The sequence below is a fragment of the Euwallacea similis genome, chromosome 36 (genome assembly GCF_039881205.1).
Source record: "Euwallacea similis isolate ESF13 chromosome 36, ESF131.1, whole genome shotgun sequence".
Taxonomy (NCBI): domain Eukaryota; kingdom Metazoa; phylum Arthropoda; class Insecta; order Coleoptera; family Curculionidae; genus Euwallacea; species Euwallacea similis.
In genome coordinates this window covers 950,606-976,545 of record NC_089644.1, presented here as the reverse complement: position 1 = coordinate 976,545, position 25,940 = coordinate 950,606, and the positions used below count along the sequence as shown (strand labels likewise).

Here is a 25,940-nt window from a genome sequence, read left to right as displayed (position 1 = left end):
AAAATGAATAGATCATTGTGAATAACTGTAAACGATTTAACTAAAAGAAACGTAAAGAGGAACAAAATGAAATTAATATAAATTAAAATCTAAACGAATAGGTCAGACAGAACTCCAGTGAAATTAATTTATTGAGCGCTGAATAAATAAAATTTGAAGAATTAAAGAAAGAATACTGAGGTGGCCTCTTTTCGAAACAATCTATCTATTACGGCAATCAATAGGCATTATGGAGGCCCTTTTTGATATTAACAATGGAGAAAAAATACTCAAAGAACTCAAAGGAAAACGTAAAGGAATTAAATGGGCGTACAAAAACTTATAAGTTATCTATTTTCAGAAAAAGGCTGTTTTTGATTTTCAGTGACAACTTTATCAGGTGATCAGACCAACACATTGATCTGGGGAGATACTAGTTCTTATCATTCAAGGATGACATAGCAAAAGCGCATTTGCAACGACTCTTAGTAAATTTAATTGAGTGTCTTGTGCAGATGTTGCTTACAAGTTCTCTCAAGTTCGAGAATGAAGCTTTAGGCATATTGTTTCAGCCGTCTCACACCTTTTTAGCTATTAAAATCACATCGTCAAATATAAGGTGGTCCAATTTCTATGGACCACTATTGCTATTTTCTAAACCGTAAAGGTTACAAGTTCAGTTAAATTAGACAAAAGTTGTCAAATTTGATGACAAATTAAGTTCTCGAGGCATTGTTGTCAAAATTTGTTCAGTTTCGGAAATATTGAGAAAAAACTAAATTTTGCCGAAAACGTGTTTTATAAATAAATCGAAAACTAAGGGTTTTTCGAAAAAAGTTTTTCCTACAACATTTTATTGGTTTTTAAAACTCTACACACTAATATTAAGTTTTAAAAAATAGCACTTTTAGTTTCTAAGATATCGACCCTAATTTCAATTTTTTAAATATGGACTTGGATTCAATTCAACAATGACCTGGATCACTAATTTAATTTCTTATTTCAACAGAGGTACCTAATTTATTTTATTCTACATTAGAATTTTAGGATTAGAGCAACGTAAAATTTATAGTTTCCAAAAGGCAGACCTAAAAGAATAAGAAAACGAAACGTGTTTTCGGAAGTTTCGTTTTTTCTCAGTACTTCTGAAACCGAACAAATTTTGGCAATAGAGCCTCGTGATCTTAACTTGTCATCAAATTTGACAACTTTTGTCTAATATAACTGAACTTGTAACTTTTATGGTTTAGAAAATAGCAATAGTGGCTCATAGCAATTGGACCACCATGTATACGTATCATATTTTTCGGCAGTGATATGGAAGACTCCTTGAATATAATATTTTAGATAGTACGACTAGTAGTAAAGTATCCTACCCGCGCCATCTGTCGTGTCTGTTAGTATATTCTCTTGCAGGCCTTTCAAGGTCTATTTTATTTTCTAAAAGCTCCATTTCCTCTCATGCAGTTCTGATTAATGATGTCACTCAATGATGATTAATGGCTCATCATGCCTGGTCTTCATCTTCTTTTTTCGCACTTCACATGCAAAACATCTAATTTCTATTTGTAGCTCGAAATCGAAACCATAATCCCCCATCTAACCAGTTTGTGTTTGTGTAGCGTATAAACAAAGCATTATCCTAAATTAGGTCCAACACAGCCGGGGCCAGCGAAAAGTTCAGTAGGTAGTTTATTTTTTTTGGCCCCGAGGGTCTATTCTGCGGGGACGATGCCGAATAATGGAAGAACTTAAGTTGTTTTCGGCTCCAGTAATTTAGCTTCCCCGTTAAGGGACCGTTAAAATTAGTTTGGCATATAGGCGCCCCTTATATTGCATTATATTACATTTGGAAGTGGTAGACTGGTTTAACCGCGTCCCCTGTTGTATTATCTCTTTTGGCAGTTTTGAAAATCTCCCCAAGTAATAAATTTCAACCGCAGAATTTCGCATTACTTACAACATGTGGCTTGGACAAGGACCCTGCTCAGGATTACAAGAAAAAAATATAAAATCTTAAAATAAATCTTAGTTGTCAGGGATAAGGGTCATTTCAAAGATTCATGTGACAAAAACCTGCCATAAATTACAGTAATAGGCCGTATGGGAAAATAAAGGTGCTTCCTTACATTTCACAATGTTACTGATGGTGATCATGATGGCGACAATAGTCGCAGGACATAATTTCTGACATAAAACTTTGGCTTTTTATGGCTGCCGAAACTTTAAGTCCTATTTTAATCCTGGCTGGAATAAATCCTGGCCACGTTAGCAGGTTTAAGGAAACCTTTCCGCTGCAGGAAGTCAATAATTTCTTTCGGAGATTTAACCTGAAGAGTTCAACGGTCTATCGATTTAAGGTTGACCGACAACACATGTACAGAAAAATCTATTGACAAAACGTTTCAGTTTGGTTTCTATCAATTGTCACTTAATTACTGATACAGGAAAGTAAACCACCGGGAGCGTTTACTCCGTTGTTTATACTTCCTCGTCAGTGCTTTTATCGGGGAGAGAATTTTAACCGTCGATGCCGAATTTAATCTCTAATGCCAGCAATCGCGTACACAAACACAATTTGTTAGATAAACATTAACGCTTTATGTAGAGTTTATGTTTTGAGTGCAAAAGCGACTGGCTTGTAACGAGTAGCAGGTGCAGAATCTTTTTTTAAGATTGGAAAATATGATCGAAAACTCCTAATCTTCGTCTATCTGACTAAAGGTATGAAGTAGTTGCAAAACATGATTGAAAACTTCCTATGTGCCACGGTCTGATTTGAAGCAGTAAGTATCTGAAATAATATGTGGTGGATTACTCACTGTTATTGACTAACTGGAATTCATTTTGTTTGCCTGAAAGCACCAAAGACACGCAGTCTTTTGGTATCCTCTGCAGGTGGCCCGATGATAATAGCTGAGTTGTGCCACAACACATTCACTTATCTTCCCTTTCATCTCCCTTTCCTATTTTTTCGTCCACGGTTTTTTTCCCATCATCTCTGTCACCAGCATTTTGAACACCACTCACTTTATCTCACGCTTCGTTAGTTCTTTCTTTGTTGTTGTAAATTCCAGTTTCAATCCACTCGCTCTCGCTGTCTCTCGCTTCATTCAAAACATACCAACAGGGTATGCCCTGGGGTGTCTTTAACTCTTTCCTACTGGCAGCAACGGCTTTCACTTTCCACTTCTATCCTAGATAGATATTTATCGAAGACTTTATGTTCTGTAAATATCTGTATGAGTGCATAATTGTACTGCGTCCATTCTGCCTTGTACCGTGTATTTTTAAAAATTTCTGATCAAGTAGGCTTTGGAATTGTTTGACACCGAACCCGTATGTCTTTGATATGTTCTTCTACGTAATCTCGAACATAAACAAATAAATCTAACCTCACTTAAATACTACTTTGTTTATCTTTATTATTAATTGAATTTTATTAAAAATAGTATTTTTCAAAACTCTACGAACCTGTGTGTTGGTCAGTTAAAGTTTTCTGAATGCTAAAAATGGTGTTTATATTCGGACAAAAAGTCTTTATGGTTAAGTCTTATTTTCGAAATGAACGGAGAATGGGCCTTTGAAATTTCACTCTGCCTTCAAGAGTTTCGTAAAATATTTCCACACATTGCGGCGCTAAAATCGCAATTTCGCGATACTTTGAATTATGTTGTGAAACTGTCTCGTGAAACTGGCAATGTTTAAAGAAAATCCGAAAGTGGTAGACCTAACTTGAACTAAATGAACTCCAGAACGAGTTGAAAATATGAGACAACTATTGGACGACGATGCCAGCGCATCTTTAAGAACACTTTTTCAACAGGCGGATGTATCGCCTAGTACTTGTCCTTTAATTCTTAAAAAAAAGTCTAGGACTATATTCATACAAGGTGTAAATGTTTAATAAACTGTAGCCCCGGATTATGAAAAAAGACTGAGATATTGCAATTGGTTTAAAATTTAAGTCTTGAAAAAGACTATTTCTAAAAAAATCCAACTTATAATAAATGCAAATAGAGTCGTATTTAAGTGAGGGTAGGTCCATTTGTTTATGATCGAGATTATGTAGAAGAACATATTAAAGACATACGGGCTTAGTGTCAAATAATTGCAAAGCCTACTTGATCGATTTTTTTTTAACGCACGATACTATTCATATAGGCTTGATGATAAAACGTTTATCTATCTCTTACATCATTCTCATATTTTATCTCATTCCTGCACTATACTCCTCCTTGCATACATCCTATACTCTTCTTCTGATTTGCTGACATAAATTTCCTTTCATCCACTTTCAGATTCATTGGTGGGATTTTGGTTAGCACCAGCATAGGGGTCTTTGCCAGTGTGCGATTGGCTTCTACTACTAGTATCTTATATTTCTTATACTCCACTATTTCTTGTTATACTGGTACTGCATACAGCATGGCAAAGTACTAAAACTTCCCTCTTACCATAACCGTGTCTACCGACAGTGGCATGAATCCAGATGGTGGCCTACCTACTTTGCTTTCTTTCTTTCTGGTCTTGTGTATATGTATGTGCAGCTAAACTCATATTCCTACTAATTCATATTTCATAATATTTTAGCTTTTCTTGAGTAACAAGCTCGTGTTCGTCCGTCTTTCTTAGGCTTTTGATTTTCCTTCTGCCCGCCAGTATCACCATCTAAACCATTCTGAATCAACCTGCACTAACTGGTACTTAAAGAACCTGAAGAAACGACAGAGCAATGCAAGGAAAACAATATTCAAAGGATGACAAAACGATTTTTGCAAATTCCCTCCTTTTTATTTGAACTAGAAGACACTGGTCTCAAATGGACAAAACCGGTCACTAATAATTAAAACAAATCGAAATCAAATCGTCAAACAGATCTCAGAAACAAATATTTTTCAGTAGTAATATGGAAGAGTCCTTTAATATAATACTTTAAATAGTATAATTAGCCGTAAAGTATCTTATTAGCGCCATCTGGCGTTCCCTGTAGGTCCAACTTATTTGCAATTGACATTTTCGATTTCTACGTTCGTTCGATTGACTCGATATGAACTGACGATCTTCATCCAATAGGATCGAAAATAGTTTTCGGAGTGCTCGAATTAATTAAACATGACTTAAGACACAGTAAAAAATTACCTAAATTCGTAGGTAAAAAAATTTTCAATGAAGATGAATGAAATAATAGTCGTACGAAAAATCTGAGAAAATTAAGGCTACTACAACTTCATGCCTTATTCCAGCTCTGCGTTTAATTAACTTGAGCACCCCAACGACCGCTTTGGATCCTATTAGATCTCGTCAGTTCGGTTCATCTCGAGTCAATCAAATACAGGCAGAAATCAACCAGAACCGAACTGACGAGATCTAATAGGATCTAAACCGATCTTCGGGATACTTGAGTTAATTAAAGACAGAGCAGGAATGAGGTACGTAGTCGTAGCACACCTTAATCTTCTCAGATTTTTCCTACAACTTTTATTGTACGTTCTTTTTGATTTTAGGTCGACCCTGTGCTCTAAGTCTTGCTCCTTCCACTCGAAGATTTGGTCAAGGTGCAGCAAATAGGACGCGACAGATGGCGCTGGTAAGATATTTTCCTATAAACTCAACATTTGGTAATAATATTGCGTTTGACTAACTGAAACTTGTAGCGCAAAACCCTGGCAAGCATAAATTTAACCTTCAACCTTCAGAAAACAGATAATTTGAGAAATAGTCAACAAGCTAATAAATTTTAACTTTTTGCAACTTGACACGCACAATGCATGAGAAAAGCGAGAATCTCCCTAAGGGGTCATGTAGGGATAATTCATTCAATTCGAATTACTAAGTGATATCACATCACATGTTTAAACACTCCTAAACCTTTTTCTTGCTGGATGAACTGAAACTTAATTTGCTTTCCATTAACAAGATTAGTGCACAGAGGCTTATGCGGTTATCCTTGTTTGAAAGGGGAAAGCTTTTATTTATTTACCTGTTTTCCCAAAGTTCTACGGAAACCGCACCGTTCTTGGATCGTTGATGCTAGTTTTGCTTAAGTCCTTGTTTAAGCACACGTTTAGATTATTTAAACGACAACTTTAGACGTTAGCGAAGCTTGAAACTGATTAAACATCTTAAATGGAACGGCACATCCTTTTCTCAAGTGGGAAACACAGCTTTTATTGTTTGGAATATTAGTTTAGGGCTTTGCAGATTGTCCGAGACGAGACAATTCAATTGCAGTGCCCTTTAAATTAAGTTACAGGGAAAATATCAGCCTTCCTCAAATACTCATTGTGCCCCCCAAGGACTATTCAGTAGAGTTGATGAAAAGTTTATACGTCTTTTGGGTCTGAGTGGGTCGTTTAATCGGAAAGCTTGAACTTTTCACAAAAACGGGTACTTTTTGACTAAATTTACTGAAGCGGGAAACTTTTAAGCTGATCTTACTAGATATTAAAAAGCGATATTCATCGGTTTAAATTATACCTCGTGGGCATGAAAATTCTAAACAACTTATGGTAATTTGGAACGCCCCTCAAAGCAAAAAACTTGTAAGACATAAATCCTTAAATTGATATTTAAATCGGATTCACCCCCGTGGCAATATTTTCCTGCTGACTTGGCCGGGCATAGCAGCGCAACGCAGCGAAAAGCTCGGATTAATTAGTCTTCAATGAAATGCAAATTTCCAGGTAAAACTTTGTGGGAATTATGCTTGAGGTGCATGGTGTAAATTGCGTAAATAGGACAAGGCTTGACAAATATTTCTCCTAATGGAGAGAGTACAACGGAAGGACTTGAATTAAGAAACTTCTGACTTGCCCTAATTAGAAAATGAATTTTAAATCGTACAGAAGTTTTCCTAAGATAAACGATTCATGGTTATTAGGAGATTTGCGACCAATTAAATTTCCTTTAACGCAACTCCCATACCTAAACCGCCATGTTTTACTAATAAATGCGGTTTTGCGCATCGTCTCCAAACATTGGAATTTTTGACGAAGGTGGCTGTAAAACGTCATGATGGTTGAAAACAAATGAATATTCGTTTATGCGTTAACGTCGTGTGGAAGATCTCTCGGCCGCATTAAAAATGTTGCTCGGGCTGAAATTTCCCAATTGAACGTGAGAAGTACAGTTGCTCGAATCCAGGTCAGTGGTGCATATAATAAATTAAGTTTTATGACGATGTTGGAAAACAACTGTGTTATTCAACATTGTTTTTTTCCTCTTTTACTCTGTTTGGGAATAGGGCCTCACTCTCACAGTGGGAGTGGAATTATCCGCTATCCTCGTTTGCCCTGTATATTAGCAAATGCGCTGAAAAAAGTCAAATTTCCTTTAAAACGATGAAACATGTTGAAACTACCATATTTCGTTAATAAATGCTGCGTTGTGTGTAGTCTCTATACGATGGGGATTATTTCGTTATATTTATCGAAGGTGGCTTTTGGGGTGCCATGATGGTTGACAACAATTCAAATTTGCATTTGCGCGTACAGCTTCAAAGCATTTCAAAGCGTGACGTATCAACCATCTCCGGACCAAACTAAAAATGATGCTGCGAGCTGCAATTTCCAAATTTAACATACAAAGTACAGTGGCTCCAATCCAGGCCAGTGGCGTAAATAAAAAATTTAATTTTATGTCGGGAAATGGTTTTGTTATTCAACATTGTTATGCAACAATTTGATTTTTTCTATTTATTTTATTTAGTAACAAGGCGTCACACGCAATTAGGGGTAAAACTGCACGCGATATTCAGTTAAATTCAACCGAGAATAGCATTAACCTTTTATTAAAGGCTCGAACTAACATTGAAAAAACATAACAATGATATATCTGCAAAGGCAGTAATAAATCTGTCCAATAAAACCCCCTCGGAGACTAAAAAGCATGTTCTTTTTACAGAATTAAATTACTCTGTTGCCAACAAGTATGCTCCTAAGTTTGATTTCAATCTAGCTATAGAAGGAGCAGGCGTTCTCAAAATTTTAATTATATTCGTCAATTATCAAAAAAGACAATTTTTTGGGAATCAAGAAAATTTGCCTAATTTCCTTTAGTAGTTTTTGATTGGTATTCCAACAAACCAAGACAAAGACGTAGTAATGTAGACGGAACTTGAATTATCTCTGAATTTGCACAGGAAATAAAACCAATTCTGGATCGTCAGAAACAGTCAGAAGTGTGTGTCATAACTCTCTTCTGGTGTACTGCGCATGTTTCTGACTGTTTCTAACGTTCCGGAATCCGTTTCCCCTCCCTGTTGGAACAGATCTATAATTTCCCCATCCCTAAAATTTCTGTTTAACTGTTTCTTTGAAATAGCCCATAACGTGCTAGCCTTTTGAAAATGGAATTATTTGAGATATGCCGGGGATAACCAACTGACCCTTTGTTGCCATTTAATTTATTACAAAACGTCACTATAAATTGAACTTTCACAAAGTTTCATATTTTAATTAAAATTGAAAATGTGTATTTCGTGGACATCTCATTAAACCGTATCCTGGAGATCAGAACTAATAACGGAATCATGTCACTATAAACAGAGCTAATAACGGAATGATGTCGCAAATATCCTACGGATATGTAGTAAATAATAATTACTCTCCGGACTCGAGTTGTTACATCACATCAGTTTTTTAAAAATTGCAGGTTCGGTTTTCATTTCCCAGTGAACTTTTCTAATTTAAAATACCCGATCCAATTAAAATAAAACTTTTAAAAAATAAATGGATAAATAATTTCCACCGTAATGTAAGTTCAAATAACCGCAATTGCCCCATTCTTTTTGTGGGCTTCAGCCATTGCGGCGTCCACAAAACCTCCATAATGACGGGTTTTATTGTATTATTTTGCCTCGTTAGGACCATGGAAATATAAAATTCCATTTTCAGGTGAGACATTAAGAACCGCGATATTATTCAGGGTTGGGTCGGGTTTAGTTATTAGAATACAAAGTCCGGCTTTATTAACTCGGCTGATAAGGCTACCAAAAGCGAAAATTACATTGAAACGTGAGAATGCGTTTTTTGTATTGTGATGAATACTGCGATAGCCTTCATGATATCGCTTCAGAAAAACCTTTACGTAGCGTGAAACAGCTTAATGAAAAATACAAGTTCGAAGAATCTAACGTCAAGTCAGTGTTGTCCCTTGTTGAGTATGAGTTTGAGAACCTGAACATCACAGCATTCGAGAGCCACTACGATTGCGAACTGGAGATACAATTCAAGAGCGAAATGGTTGTTCACCATTTTTCGTTGTAAAACCTACAATGCAAATCCTGGAAAGCATTTTTAAAAACCTTCATTTTCGAGAACTCTCAAAGTCTTAAAATTAGGTACTAACGTACTTCGTACCTCAGAGCCCAAAAGATGTATTGCAACTCCGTTCATGTAAGATTATAAAGCGCAGCGAGACGATTAATTTGTTACTTTTTAAGGTAATTGCTCCACGAGTTCCTAAGATATTGACGTTTAAATTTTGAAAAATGGTACAAAATATTTATTTTGGATACCTCAATTGACGTTCTAAATTTTTGGATGTCGAACATGGATGCTCAAGCTTCCCCAGTCGGACCTAGATTTCAGGGGTTCTTCGGTTGGCACTGGGTGCCTGGACCACCTGTGGAGAAACTAGGCAACTGGAGTTCCCCGGTCGCATTTCGGTGGCCAGAATTCCATTTAATATATCGAAGTTGCTTTTATTTTTTTTTACTGAATGTCTCCGAAACAGTAGCAAAAATGAGTATTGTGTACAGGGTGAAGAAATAGAGCGATTCAGCTAAACTTACTTGAAAAAAAAACAGAAATGATAAGGGGCACTTTTTGGAGGGTTCTTTGTTCAGAAGAAAACTAGAAAAAATTGTGTTAATTTCCATAAATAGACTTGCTGATCTTTTACCGTTTAAATGTAGTTCGTTAATTCAAAAAGCGCGTGAATAGTCAAGTTTATAGGTTTAAAACCTAATTTAGTTTCCAACAAATCCCTGAAGTCTGTGTTTTCCTAGGTGTTCAAAAACTTTACTTAGCATACAGAGCAACGCAACAGGTTTGCAATTTCTCAGTTAGTCCAGGTTAGTTCAACTTGGTTCAGATGATTGAGACTGAGAATAGTATGCGATTCCACCGTTCTATTAGTTCTCAATTGTGAGCGAGGCGTTATTCCCAATCAAAATAAAAGATAATTGGAAAATCTTTCTCAAACATATATTATTTAACACCCAAATTTAATTTTGAACGTAATTTGAGCGGAGTTGTAAGCCTACACATTACCGTTTTAGGCCAGTTTTTATCAACTCCTAGTAAAACCTCGAATACAATCTGAAATGCATTTAAATCCCCAACAACAAGAGCATACTCCAACGTCAAAGTGTACCCATCTCAAATGAATGTTTTTGCCGAAAAATCTCCGCATTTGCGAACGAAAATTCAATTCCTTTTTCACCCCGTTTGGCGATAAGTAGAAAAGTTGGGAGCAACTACTCGACGAGGAGTCCTCGTGAAGTAGTTTGATTAAACAAGCTTTCCGACTTGAAAAAGACAATACGCCAGAAATTGAAGGAAATAAAATGGAGGGCGATAGAGGCAAAAGTTGCGTTTGTTCCCACAAGGAATTTGCATGAAACGACCCCATACCCCGCCCCCAGTCTTACACAAAGTGTTTGTGTGTCCCCCTGAGAACAGTTAGAGAAACTCCACCGCCATTGTTACCCCTGGAATCTTCGTGGGAATCAATAGCGCTGTTGCCACCTTTTGGATTATTAACGGGTCATAAAGGGGCCGAAATGGATACACGGGCTTGTTCCCCCTTCGCACGTTAAAGCGTCTTGATATTCGGAAAACTGCCGTCTTCAAAATTGGTTTGCATTAATATTAGATTTGAAGTCCTGTTTGCCCTCGCATTTTTCAGAAATCGCATATTTTTAACAGAAAAAAAGGGGAATTAATATTGGGAAGGTTCTCACCAAGAATTTGCAAAGACGTCACAATAAATCCTCTATGCGAATGCAGGAAAAAACATGAGCAATCCGAGAAAGAACGTATTGTAAAAGGGTTTTATTAAAACTGGGGCCATATTTCACAGCCCCGAATGGCATAACTCATCTGGGCTGACTTGTGGAGTGCAAAGAGGAAATGGGATGATAAGAATGTGTGTAGATTTTTGTGGCAGGGCGTAAAGCTGAGGCATATTTCAGGACTTCCTCTGTGAAATCTTGAATATCGTCGAGCACATTTGTTTTGATGAAAGTTCGACGATGGTTTATTTTCCGGCGCATTCATAAAAATGAAAGAAAAACCTCCGAATAGCAGGATTAAGGTCATAATATGTGAGACATCGAATTGAACAGAGTGGATTTCCGTAGAGATTTAAAAGTAGTTACCTCAAATCAACCTGACTGATGAAAAAACTGTCATTCTTCAGCGATTGAGAAAAGGAACTTCAGAGAATTTCACACATTTTAAATATTCACCTCTCACACATTTTAATTTACTGTTTAGTTAAATTTTTCTACTCTTTTTAAGAAAGAAATAATATTGGAACATAGCTGACTATTAATTTAGATTAGAACCATACGACACTGTCAATGGTTTGAGGTGACTGTATCCGAAATTTTGACTTTTGTGACAACTTTTTCGAGTTCTTAATAAAGGGTAAATGTTATGTTCAATTAATCGTAACTGAGAATAGTGTATAACATCAACCCTATTGACGTGTGAGACGTTATTTCCAAAAAATAAAATAAATAATACAAAATATAAATAGCTCGAATCAAACGTTGAGAATATGTTTAAGCTGAGGTTTATTTGCTATTTTAACATTCAAGCAAAATTTACAGAAGTATTAGGTTAAAGATTATTTGCTATAATTTATTTAACTTTTATTTAAAAAAAGTACTTTACTGTGATTGCAGAGCCACGAAATTCCTTTGTCTGCTGGAACTAATTTTAAACAAGGAAATTAAGACAATTTTGTTTACTTCTTCTGATTCTCACGGAGCTTTGAAATAAATTCCTCCCTCTTCCCTCCCTCCTTTTAAAATTAACCTACTTATTTAAAAAATATATATATGTATTATATACATATAAACAATATTAAGCACTTTTGGTTCATCCGCTGTAAGCCAGCGCGCAGGCGGCTTTCATATTTGTAAGAATTGTTAATTGCATTCTTAATTTAAATATTTTTGACATTTATTAGTACAAAATTATCGTTATTTTTGATGTTATTCTTTGGCTGAAGTGTCTCACTCGAACTAATCTAAATGAATTTTTGAAAAGCTGAATTTTCTTACTCGAATTCATGCAAAAACTCAGTTAAGTGTTAAATTTTTAACTTTTAGCTGTCTTAGCACATGTTCTCAAATTGAATCAAACTGAATTCTCTGAATTGAATCAAAATCCAACAAGTGAAGAATACATTTTAATTTGCAAGTGAATGTATGCGATTACTATCAGCTACCTCTTAACTTCTAGTGGATAAACCAGCTTTTACAGCTTCAGCATGCACACAAACAAGTAGCGTAAGACCCATATCATTAGAGACGGAACTATTCTAACTATACAGCTACAGCTTCGAACATAAGCTTAATTAGTTCCTAAGCGATCGCTGGCATATTTGCCCACAAAACTGGCGGAGGAACGTGCCAAAGTCAATTTGAATTGCAGAACACGCTGCCACTAATGCTTCGTCTGGATTTAGTAGGAAACTGGCATGCGGTAGCTAATAAAAATCCAGTTTCCGGTTAAATTTGGATTATTATTTGTTGCTGTCCGGCTTAACTCCGGGAATAAGCGCCAAATTTACTTTGCATAGGCGGCGAGTACGGTTGGGCTATCAAATCTTCGTGCAAACAATCTGGAATATCAATTGGGGAGACATCAAACATTCACAAACCACAAGCAATATTTGCTTTTGCCGATGAGATACTGTACACCGATATATCATTGGATGAGTATTCGGTATTTCAAGTACAGTCCCTCTATTCGAAACTCCATATTGACCCTACACATTCAGTCAGGGACGGGAACATCCCTTGAATTGAAACCTAACAAGCTGTGATTGAAGTTTCTTACAGGCGCGAATTCTTGGATGAAATACCTCTAGCTTACACGTGCAAGCAGATTTGATCTTCTTTGGAACGGCAGTGATGTTCCTTGTTTGTTAGAGTCGTTAACGAGGCTTAAAAATAACAATTTCGCTTTATTACTAGCGGGGGTTCACCCCTGGAGAGATCCGCGTAATTAGGGCCTAACTATGCGCAAATTCCATTGATGTAGGCCACCGAGCCATGGAATGGTAAATTTCCCAGGTGGAAAGGAACGAAAAATTCTGACCTACTTGTTGCCATTAATCCTTATTTGGCAGATGTTTCGTCTAAAAGAGGCCTTTTTAGCTATGAAATTTTTTTAAATGGATTAAAGCTGTGTGAAATTTAAAAGGGATTGTGTATGAGAGATCGCGTTTGTCCACAGATGTGGAAGAGATGAATTGAAGGCAGCAAGTTGTTGAAGGGCTGATAACTTAAACTGAGGAAATCTTGTGGCAAATTAACCTGTTTTGTGTCAGTAAACGTACTGCAAAATAATGAAAATAAAAGGCATGTTGTGATATTTCATGTTTCAGCACAGTTTTTTTACATTTACGCGACAACTCAGCAACGTTTTCAGACTAGCCAGTGGCTAAATATTACGTAATTTTATTTTGTTGCGGTCTGTAACTATCCACGAGGGACGAAACCCTATTAAAGCCCTTTAAAAGCAGACAAGAATGAAATATTACTCGGCGAACGAGATTTACAGGCATTTTTGCGCTTTAACTGTACATCCGCCATTAGTCTTAACCCTTATTTGTAAGGGCCCGTGGCAGAAACATAATAAAATAAGACATTTTTTTTTCTTTGACATTTTGAACTTTTTTCAAATTTATATCACTTTAGTCCAACAAAAATTAATCACTTCTTTTTGAAAAAATCACTTCTTTGATATCGTAATGCGTGATTCCTTGCAAAAAAATTGCGGATTTTTTTCTTTTTTTTAATTATTTTTCATATATGTATCTGCTGTATCTGCAAGTTTTCAGGACCGTAGAGAGAATTGGAATGCTGGGTGGGAAAAAATAAATTAAAAACATAGTTGGATAATGAATAAATCGTATAATGAAGGTAATCTAACCTAACCTAACCGTAACCAAATTCACCAAATCCTAATTTAACCCAACCAAACCATTTTTGCACAAATGAAAACAATAAAAAATTCAAAAAAATATTTTTAATCATCATTCAATGTTCAATAATTACTTATACTGCAATTATGATCGTTTATTTTTATTTGGAAAAAATTAGCTTGGTTGGGTTAGTTTATAGTTTGGTGGGTTTGGTTATGGTTAGGTTAGTTTCATTACATGACTTATTCATTATCCAACTATGTTTTGCATTTATTTTACCCTACCCAGCACCCCAATTCACTCCACGGTCCCGAAAACTTGCAGATACTGCAGATACTTATATAAAAAATAATGAAAAATAATGAAAAAAAAGAAGAAAATCCGCAATTTTTTGCAAAAAATCACGCATTACAATATAACAGAAGTAATTAAAAAAAAAAAAAAGATTAATTTTTGTTGAGCTAAAGTGATATGGATCCCTTTTTTCAACTGAAAACGCGTAAAAATCGTAAGTGTGAATTTTTAGAGGTTTTCAGTTTTTTTGGCTCACATTCACACTCTCAGTAACATTTGCACACTCTCTCACAGTTACAATTACAATCGTAGCACAGTCATAATGATACTCACTCACAGTTACAGTCACAACGCACTCACATTCACACTCATAGTCACAGGTAACACTGATATCCAATGTAATGTTCAAAAACGTTTATTTGATTGTCGACATTACCGTATATCATGTAGAAACAAACGCTCAAATAAAGCAATTTTACAGCTTTTAAATGACGTGGCTCATAAAGTGAGGACTCAGATAATAGACCATTAATATTAACATGTCCATAACCTGTGCCGTAAACCTTACTATCTTCATAAACAGTTTCATCAAAATCGCAATTGCACAAGCAATATGTGCAAGATTTTCCAATTATGGAACCATATTACCTGCACTGCGATATTATTTGGATTATTGGAAACTATTAGAGAGGTCTTGTTAGCGGGAATAAAATTGTCAGATTGTATGGTTTAGATTTGATCAAAGCGAAGATAAATGCGGATGAAACGCTCAAAAAAAGACTTCAAATTGAAACTAAACCTGTTAACAAAGATCTTACAGGAACTTTACAAATGTCATTCAAAAGCTATAAAAATTCTGTACTATAGACAAACGCCGGCACAATATCAATAAGTGCAGCGATTCGAATTTTTCTCATTAACCTTTGGAAAACATGAAATTGGCTCCCACGTGTGCGACACGTTTGGAGGGTAAAAGGGGTAAAAAGAGGAAAAATATCGGACTCTGGACGTGTTTTGCGTGATAAAAGAGCACTTCGATTTATTCGACCTCGTGGCAAACAGGGCACGATTCGCCTCATAGATCGAATCACCATTTTAACTGCTATAGTCGGTCTGATAAATCAGTTGGCGGGTAGTTAAAAAACAAAAACATTGTCGTTACTAAACGATAAATGTCGATTTCGATTAGAGTTATCCACCACAGGGACTTAACTTTATTGGGTATACGTACAGTGTGATCCAACTAAAAACGAGACGCCAACGTTAAATTTGTAGTTTACTAAACTAATCTGAATGACTTTTTTATAGAGGTTGGAGAAACGCTCTTTTACGCTTCCCAAACCATAAGCGGTAAGATCTTGATGGATCTGGGAACGTGGGCCCTACCGATGGGCATTGCCCACTGCCCGCCAACACCCCTTTCCTCCCTATATCCGGGATTGCCCCCGTGGGACCGCCAGATTAGCATTATTACTGTGGGGACTTAAACGAACCTGAACTGACCGTAACTAACCTGAACTAACCTGAGCTAACTGTTTTTTCTGCTTTATAGAGCAAGAGAAACAGTACTTTAGGAAAAAATGTCACATTTAGATTTAGGCAATTTAAATAATAATACATTTTCTCTGTAGAATTTATTGTTTTCTTAAATTCTCGACTTGTTTTAAGAATAGTTCAACAGATAAAAAAATATGTCTCAAATTATTTAAATAAAACGGTGAAACTAGCGCCAACTATGAGCAACGTTAAAATAACTTTAAAATTCGTAATTTTCACAATAAAAACCATAAAACTATCAATTTATACTATAAAATCTTTCTTAATTATGGAGAAATTTCAGAATAAAATTTAAACGTTGAACACACTGTATCTCTTAAACCAGTCAGTGACATTGGTATATAATATGTTGAGCTCAATCACAATATTTTGGTGCTTAGTATCTTCAGTTTAGTGTTGACCCATTCTTTCTGACTTACCCTGTATTATTATTTATATTATTTTTTTATTATACAAGGTCAGTAAAACGCCATGTTTCCGGCGATATGGAATTATAACAAAACAACTCTCAGGTCAGGAATTTGACACTTCGGGCCGAGTTGGGGCGATATTCTGTATCATATCTGGTTTTCACATAAATATCGTTTTTGAGGGAAATTAAAACTAGACATTGGTCAAACGCATACGAATATCGAAAATGAAATTAATTCGATTTTTAGAAAAATAACGGAAAAACATTTGCAAAATTGCAATATTTCAAAAAAATACCAATGTAGACAAATAAATAAAATAAATAAATGTTCCTAATATTCCGTCGCTGTTAGCCGTCAGTTCATCGTTTCCGGGTAAAAATGTAGTAAAAATAACTTACTTCACCAAAATTTTTTTTGTCCACATGTCCATAATCGAGTCACCACGATGACAATTAATGAGAGGAAAATCTTCGGTCATCATTATTTTTCTTATGGACGGCGATAAAACAGAACCACGTGAACGAGCACAAAGACGCAGGCAAGTCGGTACCGAGATTCAGCACTAAACTTAAAATTTTTGAGAAGTTGCCTGAGAGACCATTGAAATGTTGGCCAAGGCCATGAATTTTAGGTTCGCAGTAGGTTTTTTAGTACAAATGCCTGAACCAATAGAATTTTTTGTTCAAAAAACCCAGAAGATAAACGGTCGGAAAATTTAACATCTGGTCGTTTTGTTGAATGAAAATACTTTCTAATAAGAATTATACAAATTAGAGGTTCCAAATGCATACATTTAAACCCAAACAACGCAGAGCGATGGTTTGATAATTTTATCCAGGAATGACTAACTATTTATAACGAAATGAATTTTTGGCACGCACGTTATACGCTCCTGATAAGTAATATTAAATCGATTGTTGGATGGATTAAAAATCAGATTCATCCCCAAATAGACTCAGATTCTTGACAATAAGGTGATGATCGAGTTAAAATAATTAAAATGTCATATATTTTCGAGATATTTTCTCGCTTCTCCTAATTTGCTTCGGAGACCGAAGTTAAGTTATTCCAAGAAAATTAGCTCCAGTAATTCGGGTAATTTTTCAACAGAAAGGAGTTTCATTTGCTCACCCCTGAAGGCCATTAATTAAAAAATGTTTTTAATCCCCTATCACGTCGCGGGACCCTAATTTAACGGCCCTACAGCTCGTCGAGGCTTCACGTAATGCCTTTGCGTTTGAAAAACGCTTTTTAAAGCTCTAAATAATAAATCGGTGATTAATGGCGCAACACAATATGTGAAAAATTATCCCCCCTTTGATGTTTAAGCTCTTTAAGTGGCGCCGCTATTGAATAAATCAACAATCATTTATTATGGGCCGGATAAAAACGACGTAATATTTACTGTTGACATGGAAAAGTTTCCGCAGTCTCCTTCAACTTGGTATAGTAGTTTGCAAATGTATTTATGAGGTTTTTTGGATCAGCTGTATATTTACAAAGAGGGATAACACAACGAAAGAAAAACAATTTTATTTGACACTCTCATTAATGCGTAAACTGGTCTTTGCGTGTTGAAATTTTTTTAATTAAAAAGGTGTTAAAAAGGGTTTAAAAAGGCTTCTTCAGTCTTTTTTCACGCTCTCAGCATGCAGTACAGCCTAAACCTATTCAGAGTAATTTATTCTAAACACGTTCCTTTAATGTATACAATATCATTCATGAATGACCTAAATGATTTTATGATTTTTCATTAGTGCTTTATGTTGCAAATTTGATAAGTAGGCAGCCCTTGCTGTTTGATCTCGGCCAGACACTACAGCAAAATAATTTCTTTTAATGTAATCAGCGACTATTATTTAATAAGGGTCTAATTTTTGATAATTTCGCGGACAACAGTGCAAAAATGGGAAAATGATCTTGATCCTGTAATTTGAACAAACACGCTTGCTACACTCATGGGTTGAAATGTCTCGATGATCTATCCCCATCATTAATTCACTTGTTAGTTAAATTTCCTCAGAGTGGTCCTCATATCTATGATTAATTTGTTTCTTAAGAATATTTTTTAGACTATTTTTATTTATCTTACGGTATCTTCTGTAACATAGATAAAGATAAACTAAGGCATCTACTGCGGGTATAAAAGAAATTATTTCGACATTAATTAGAAATATAATAATGTGTATAAAGTACTTTCAAATTTCCTGTAAGTACCTGCGTCACAGAGCAAATTAAGGCTTCAGGAATCTTAGATCTTAGGGATACCGTTCTATTTAAATTGTTGACTTAATATGATTCCAAAACTCCACAGATTTCTTCTATAGATTTTCCTTTTCAGATTTCTACCGAAAATTTTAAATCCCTAAAAAATCTGTTCTGTATCTTCCCCAGATTTCTGTTTTGAACGCTTGTTAATTCCAGATTATTTATTCTCAAATGCGTAGCGTAGTTCTCAAGGCAGTTAAATTATTCCAAAAATTGTTTTGGGACCTTCCACAAATTTTATGTCTCTAGAAAATCGGTCTTTCATTTTTCTGTTTATTCCCGAGCAAACATAAATTCCAAAAATGTCTTCCATAGATTTTCTTTTCCAGATTTTTGTCTTGAATCTGTTAATTCCAGATTATTTATTCTCGAATGCGTAGCGTACTTCTCAAGACAGTTAAATTATTCCAAAAATTGTTGAGAATCTCCCACAAATTTTACGTCCCTGAAAAATGTCCTTCATCCCTCTCTTTATTCCTGAATTAACATAAAAATTTCAAGATTAAAATAAAATTGTGCTCTTCAAAACTACATAAAAGTCATTGGACCAGAACAGACTTAGGGAATTGTGGTTTCAAAGGAATTTAGGAGTTTTAAAAAACTTCTTTGTTTTCCCATGTGTAGTTTTCGAAGCGTCCTCGTACGCGAGAACTCAAAACTGCTGACACTCAATTTTATACGCGGCGTTTTCTAAAAGAGAGCGAGAGACTATTCGCTTTGATACCTTTTTACATATACTTAATCATTTAGATATACCCCTTTTTTTTACCCTTCAGTTACAACATAGCCTTTGGAATTCAATACATATTCTTTTCTGTTTTCCAACCAAGTGAGTTTAATTATCCAGTGCGACCATCCCAAAAAGTTAACGCGACCAATAGGTCCTCCACATTTCAACACCCCATATATTTCATTTCCCAAGCTCCAAATTAAATATGAAAATTACAAAATTCGAGAATATTATGTGGCAGAAAATAACTCGCATCGCGGTAAAACATATTTTTCAGAACGGATTTTTACACAATTTCAATATACTGTAGCAAGAAAAATTTTAAAATAGCAGAGCAAATAAATTGCACCTGTATAATTCTTATATGATCTATATAAACCGCAATAAGTGTAACCATAAAGCCAACTTTTTATGCTAAGCATTATGTTATGCATTATGCGCTGTATAAATCCAGCATAAATCAGTGCTACAGCGAAATGCAGGCGATGCAATAAAGCGCTTTGGTTTCCTGAATCTGCCCATATTTTGGAATTAGTTTGCCTTCCATTGTGCGGCTGAATTTTATCTAGTATACTTCATATAGTATATTCCATATAGTATATTCCATATAGTATATTTAATATAGTGTATTCCATATAGTATATTTCATGTAGTATGTGTCAACTCTTTCTGGTTTCCCCTTTCTTTAAACATGCAATTTACCCATATTTTTCGTTTCTGACAAGTTTTTATTATTAGTTCATTTTTTAATTAAAACTGGCTCATTGTGGGTCGTCCTTATGCGCGCATTACGACCACAAATTTTAAAATTTTGGACGAAAATTATTCTCTACGTAACTACATAAATGTCATTGGCGTAGTGTGCTTCTAAGGGCAGCAGTTTAACTCTTTTTTGTTTACGTTTATTGCTGCTAAAGCTAAAATAATAATATAACGATAAAAATTCACATATTTTATTCAAAGAAGAGCTATTTTTTTCCTTTCATTGAGAGGGGAATAGAGCACATTATTTCCATGTTGGAAGAGCTTTCTTAACAATAAAAATTTTTGATCCTGTACAAGTATATCCATGAAACGAAGCTCAGCTGGCGCGTATTTACTCAAGATTTATCGATTCCAACCGCAAGAAATAAACATAATACGTGAAGGAAACTGGAAGGATGAAACACGTTTCACGTGTAATATTTTCCTATTGAATATGCACACAAAGGTGTAGCCTTTTTCAAAGTGAAAAGCCCGATCTTATGCAAATAAAAGCAGTTTTCTTTTTCGACGCTTTCGAGCAAGTGCCGGAGATAAAAGGATAAACGAAAGTAAAATGCACATTAGCTCGAAAAGTATTTATTCATGGAAAGCTTATTCAATGAGAAGGCAATGGAGCCTCCGTATCATCCCTGGAATAGAATCATGCTTTGTTGCTTTTATAATTTTCATGCTTTTGGAAAAATACCTGGCTAAAAATGGAAATTTGGTCGTTCCTCAAGTTTGCATTAAAAATCTACCGTAGCTGAGCTGCAGCTATATGTTGATTCTTAATAAATTACCAACTAAACCATCATATTGCTTCGAATTCCTGGAGCCTCAGTATTATGCCCGGGCTGGACGTATTCTGCGTTGCTTCTATAATTTTCATGCTCTTGGAAAATACCTGGCTGAAAATGGAAATTAGGTCGATTCTCAAATTTGTATTGAAAATCTACTGCAGGTGAGCCGCAGCTACGTGTTGTTTTCTAATAAATTATCAATTAAACGATCTTTAAATATTGCTCTGGATTCTACTGGGAAGGCGTGCTAAAAGAGTACGTGTCTGGAATATTCCAGCGCCAAACTCTTATCGGAATGCACGGACTTGCTAACTGGTCAAAACGATTTCTGCAGGAGGAAATAGCGTTATTCTTTCTCCTTTAACTGCTTCTTTTATCAAAAATTGTTCTGAAATATCTCTGCGAAGCTTTCAGCGCACTTTTATTAAAACATTAACTTTATATTTGTTGTGGATTAACATTTTTCCGATATTTGCGGCGCATCCCCTAAGACTACCGCCGTCAGTTACGTAATCGTTCATTTAAAAACGTCCCTGACGACAATGCCGCATCCTCTTTCTGAAGTCCTTAATTTGCCTCGTTATATTTTCGAATCCCTTTCAAACGGTCCTTGCAGGATTCTTTGTATTCCTACGAGTACAACGAAGCCATTCATTAAATTTTATTTTCCCATGAAATTTTTATATTTTACCCTGGATGGGGACCCTTCTGGACCAGACCAGGCACACGAGATCCGATTGCAGAGATCATTAGCTTTAAGGGTTATGACGATCGGGGAAACGACATATCTACGTGTTCGAAATATCTTATATGTTAAGGACTCTTATGTAATAACCTATAAGGTAATTCCTTGTTAGTAACTAAAATTACCGAGAAAGTGGTAAGTCCATAATGGTTATTACTTTTTAGATGCTAATGCAAATGTTAAGGAAGGCGGTGCAGTCACACAATTTTGCAGAGCGGTGGGTAATCTCTACAAAATTAATGCTGATAATTTAATTAATTATTATAATTAAGAAATTTGCCAGTTTCTACTTTTACACTGAGCATTCCTAGACTTATGGGTTGGTCGAAGGCTGGGGGTAATGCATACAAACACAGCTAGAGGGATAGTCTCTGGAGTTCGCTTCATTATAGAACTCTACGATAATATTCTATAATAGAAAGGTAGAAGAATGGATAAGATGAATGGAATAAAACGTCACATAGCATATACTTTACTTCGTTAGCTATCACACTTACGAGTTGTTTGCGGTGAGCGACACCATTCAAAAGAAGTTAAGGAGTTTAAATCTGAACTGAATTATATCTCCTGCAAACTTTGCATTTTTAACACTGAAGGTAGATTTTAGAAATAAGAATTACGTGCAAAGCAATTTTAGAGGCTTATTCTTTCCAAGACACTGTTTCTTATTCCCTCACATTGTATCATCAAAAATAGAGAAGCCGATATGCTCTATAAAAGAATCCATTGCCAGAATAGAAGAAGACGATGTACTGGATTAACACTTTCGTAGTCATAGCAAGTTGGATTTTTTGGTTATCCGGTATAACAGGAAATTAATTAAAAACCCTTAATTAAAAATAATCGTCCATTCTAGGCATTTATTGCCTGAATTCCTGACGAATTTATTTCAATTTTTTTGAATTTGCTGTTGAGAACAATAATTTGCCATATTTCCAGTAAAATTTCATATGCCGCTCATAACAACGAAACAGGAATTCCAAAAATTCATCGACGTAAATATAAAAACAGGAAAGGGAATACATTAAATTTTAATAACAGAATTTTCTGGTCGGGGTGCAAGATAATAGATTCGATATGGAAATACCTCTCAGGGTCGGATGTGTCTTTCAGATTTCTCCCTTATCGCGGGAATACGTGTGGGGGAACCTTTGGCATTTTCAACGTCATCCAGCTTGAAATTCCATAACCAAAAATGACTTGAAATATTTGCCATTTCGAGGGATTTCGATTCCGAAGGAAACAGAATCAGAATATCAAAAATATAATCATGGAAGTTGGGTTGATGACCCATATCCACACCAGGGAATGGGGAAAAACTTGCCAAAACTGTTTACAAGTGAATGGGCAAAATTATTTACTTATGGCCCATTTACCTTTTTTTTGCAAAGAGATGGGCCCTGAAATTCTCATTTCTTTCTCTACACATTTTCCTATTGCACATGTTAGGGGGATAAAAGGCAAAAAGCATCAAATTCAGATGTTCATGACTTACCGCTATGCTAATAATAAAAAAGGGTTTATATTATTTTTATCAAATTTTTGAGTAATATCAATAGGGTGGTACCAATTGTCCGTTATTTTTCCATTTTGATTGTTGATACATCAGGAAGAAAACTCGTCCACGAAATTTCCCTACATAAAAAAAATAATTTACCTATGTGTCGTTTATTGTTAGACACTAAGCTTAACTAAAGCGCGTTTTTTTAAAAATAAAATACCCTGTATCTTAACAAAGACGTTGAAAGACAATTAAATTTGCTTTATCATGATGCATCAGGTTCCTATACCTAAGTCGTCATTTTTAAGTAATAAATACGATTTTGAGTATCATTTCTAAATATTTGTGCTTATTTTGGTATATTCGAAGGTGGTTCTGAATGGCCTTGATTGTTGACAACAATTGAAATTTGCGTTTGCGCGTATGGCTTCAAAATAGTGTGACGTATTAAACAACTCTGGGCCAAGCGACAAATGATAATGGGCTTCGATTTCCGATTTGGACGTGAAAAGTACAGTAGCTTAAAATCAGATCAATGGCGCAGATAATAAATTCAGTTTATGAAGCAAATGTATTATATTCAACATTGTTATGTTACAATCTGCCTTTTTGTCTTTTGTTCTAATTGGCAATAATTGTTCATACGCAATTAAGAGTAAAATTCATCGCTGTTAAAACTAACCGAGAGTAACATTAATCCTGACCTAAGGGCTCGAACGAACACTACATAATAATATTAGCAATCCAGTCACAAAGACAGTAATAAATCTATCCAACAAAAAGCTTGTTAAAAGTGAAAATCTTATATTTTCTACGGAATTAAATTATTGTATCGCTCCCAAACATGTTCCTAAGCTTAACTTCATTTTAGCTATAGAAAGAACTGTTTCTAGGATATTCTGTATATAAATCATTTCTCCTAATGAAAACGTCAATTTGAGAAGATCTATTACTTTTAAATTTTCTCCCAGATTCCGAAGAAAAAATTGCGGAGCATTGATTTTAAAAATGTTTGCATTCTATTTTCTTGAGAAAGTCGATATTCGATTTCCAATAATATCATAAATGGTTACATTATAAAAAAAATATCTATGAACTTTCAAATCTTCAGGTTGGGTATTATAAACAACGACTGATTATTTTGGTTTTTATTTATTTATTTGTATTTGGAAATGCATTTATTTAAATATTCTATTTGTGGAAAAAATAGTAAGAATAAAACTGTTCCATTAAAAAAGGATGATGGAATTCCTGAGTTTTTTGTTAAATTATTATTAAATATTGTAAATGTTATTTCGCGAGTTAAAGGCTGGTAATAGCGTTTTACGAAAAGATCTTCTTCATTTTCAACAAGATGGAGTTCCACCACACTATTTTTTTCCTGTAAGACAGTGGTTACACAATAGGTTTCCTGGCAAATGGTTTGATCAAAAAGGGTCAATTGAGTGGCCACCGCGATCCTCCGATTTAGCACTTCTGTATTTTTTCTGTGAGGACATCTTAAATCTGTTGTTTATAAGACCGAGCCTGAAGATTTGGAAGGATTGAAGAAAATAATTACATCTGCGTGTAGAGAAATTCAAGTAGAAGTTTTTGTGAATATTAGAGTGGAGTTTGAAAACAGATTTTATTACTGTTTAGAAAATAATGAATAACATTTTGAACGCTTAAAAAAAATAAACAATTTTTATAAAATACAGTTGATACTTAAGCTTGTTTACAGTTTGAACATGATTTTTCGAAAACCTCTCAACGAAAAAAAAGCAGGTGCATTTGGAAAGGTAATTGAAAAATCTTTCAAATGATATATAAGTCAATCCCCCTTCCCATTTAAGATTTTAGTGGTTATGTCACCGTCGATAGAGGGGGGCACAACCACTAAAAGGACAATTTCATAGAAAACCGACTTAAAAAATGTCTCCCTTGAAAATAAAATCGACGTGTTATTGTATATTTACATATTTTCTATAAGGATCGAAATATCGAGAGTTTTTTTTTTCAAATTGACACGCCTTATATTTAATTTTGAACTTTATTTTTGAATCATGTGCACGAATTTTATATTCAACTTAATTTTCAATAACGTAGATTCAATGATATTAATCCATTAAACTGACTAATAAGAATCCGTCTTTATTTAATCCTTTCCGGAAAACAAAAAAAAACAAGATGACGCTGATAAGAATTTATGAAATTAATATACATAACTCACTTCACGTGACGATGAATTATTTCTTAATATGCATCAAATTTTATGTAGAAAATGATTTAATAAGGTTTTATTTATATATAGGCGAACCCAAAATTCAACAATATATTATTTGTTGTATTTAAAATAAGGAAATTGACATTTACTTCCGATGCAACCGGAATTGCTGCCATTTTGAAAATTCTTTAAGCGTATTTGTTCCATCGACTTTCACATAAAACCTAATTTTAATACATGTTCCCAATTTAAAGTGTATCCATGATTGATCAATATATTCCCCAGACGATCACTCTGTATTATTGATGATATAATTTCATTTACAGAAAAATGAAGGTAGGTAGATTATGTTACATGTTCATTAATCGAAATTTTATGTAAAATCTGAAAATCAGTAAATATACAGAGGGTTCAGTTTAAAATAAAGAAATAGGTCTCAGTATCTGTGAAACCGAAAATGAAAATTAGGCATTTAAAATATTATTTTAAATATCAAATTATTATTTTTACAATTAAAATTCACTCTTAATGTAT

At 34.8% G+C, this 25,940-nt stretch overlaps 1 protein-coding gene across 10 annotated transcripts in view; it reads right to left on the bottom strand.

Annotated features, from left to right (window-relative positions):
• bru1 (bruno 1) overlaps positions 1–25,940 on the bottom strand; it is a 247,314-nt gene that overhangs the window by 76,968 nt on the left and 144,406 nt on the right. Inside the window, exon 1 of one of the 10 annotated variants that reach the window (XM_066404800.1) lies at positions 16,811–16,988. The exons of the other annotated variants lie outside the window; for them this stretch is intronic. Coding sequence (XP_066260897.1) covers positions 16,811–16,893 — 83 coding nt within the window. The 5' untranslated portion in view covers positions 16,894–16,988. Of the gene's footprint in view, positions 1–16,810; positions 16,989–25,940 lie in introns of those variants that run through there. 10 annotated transcript variants of the gene reach the window in all.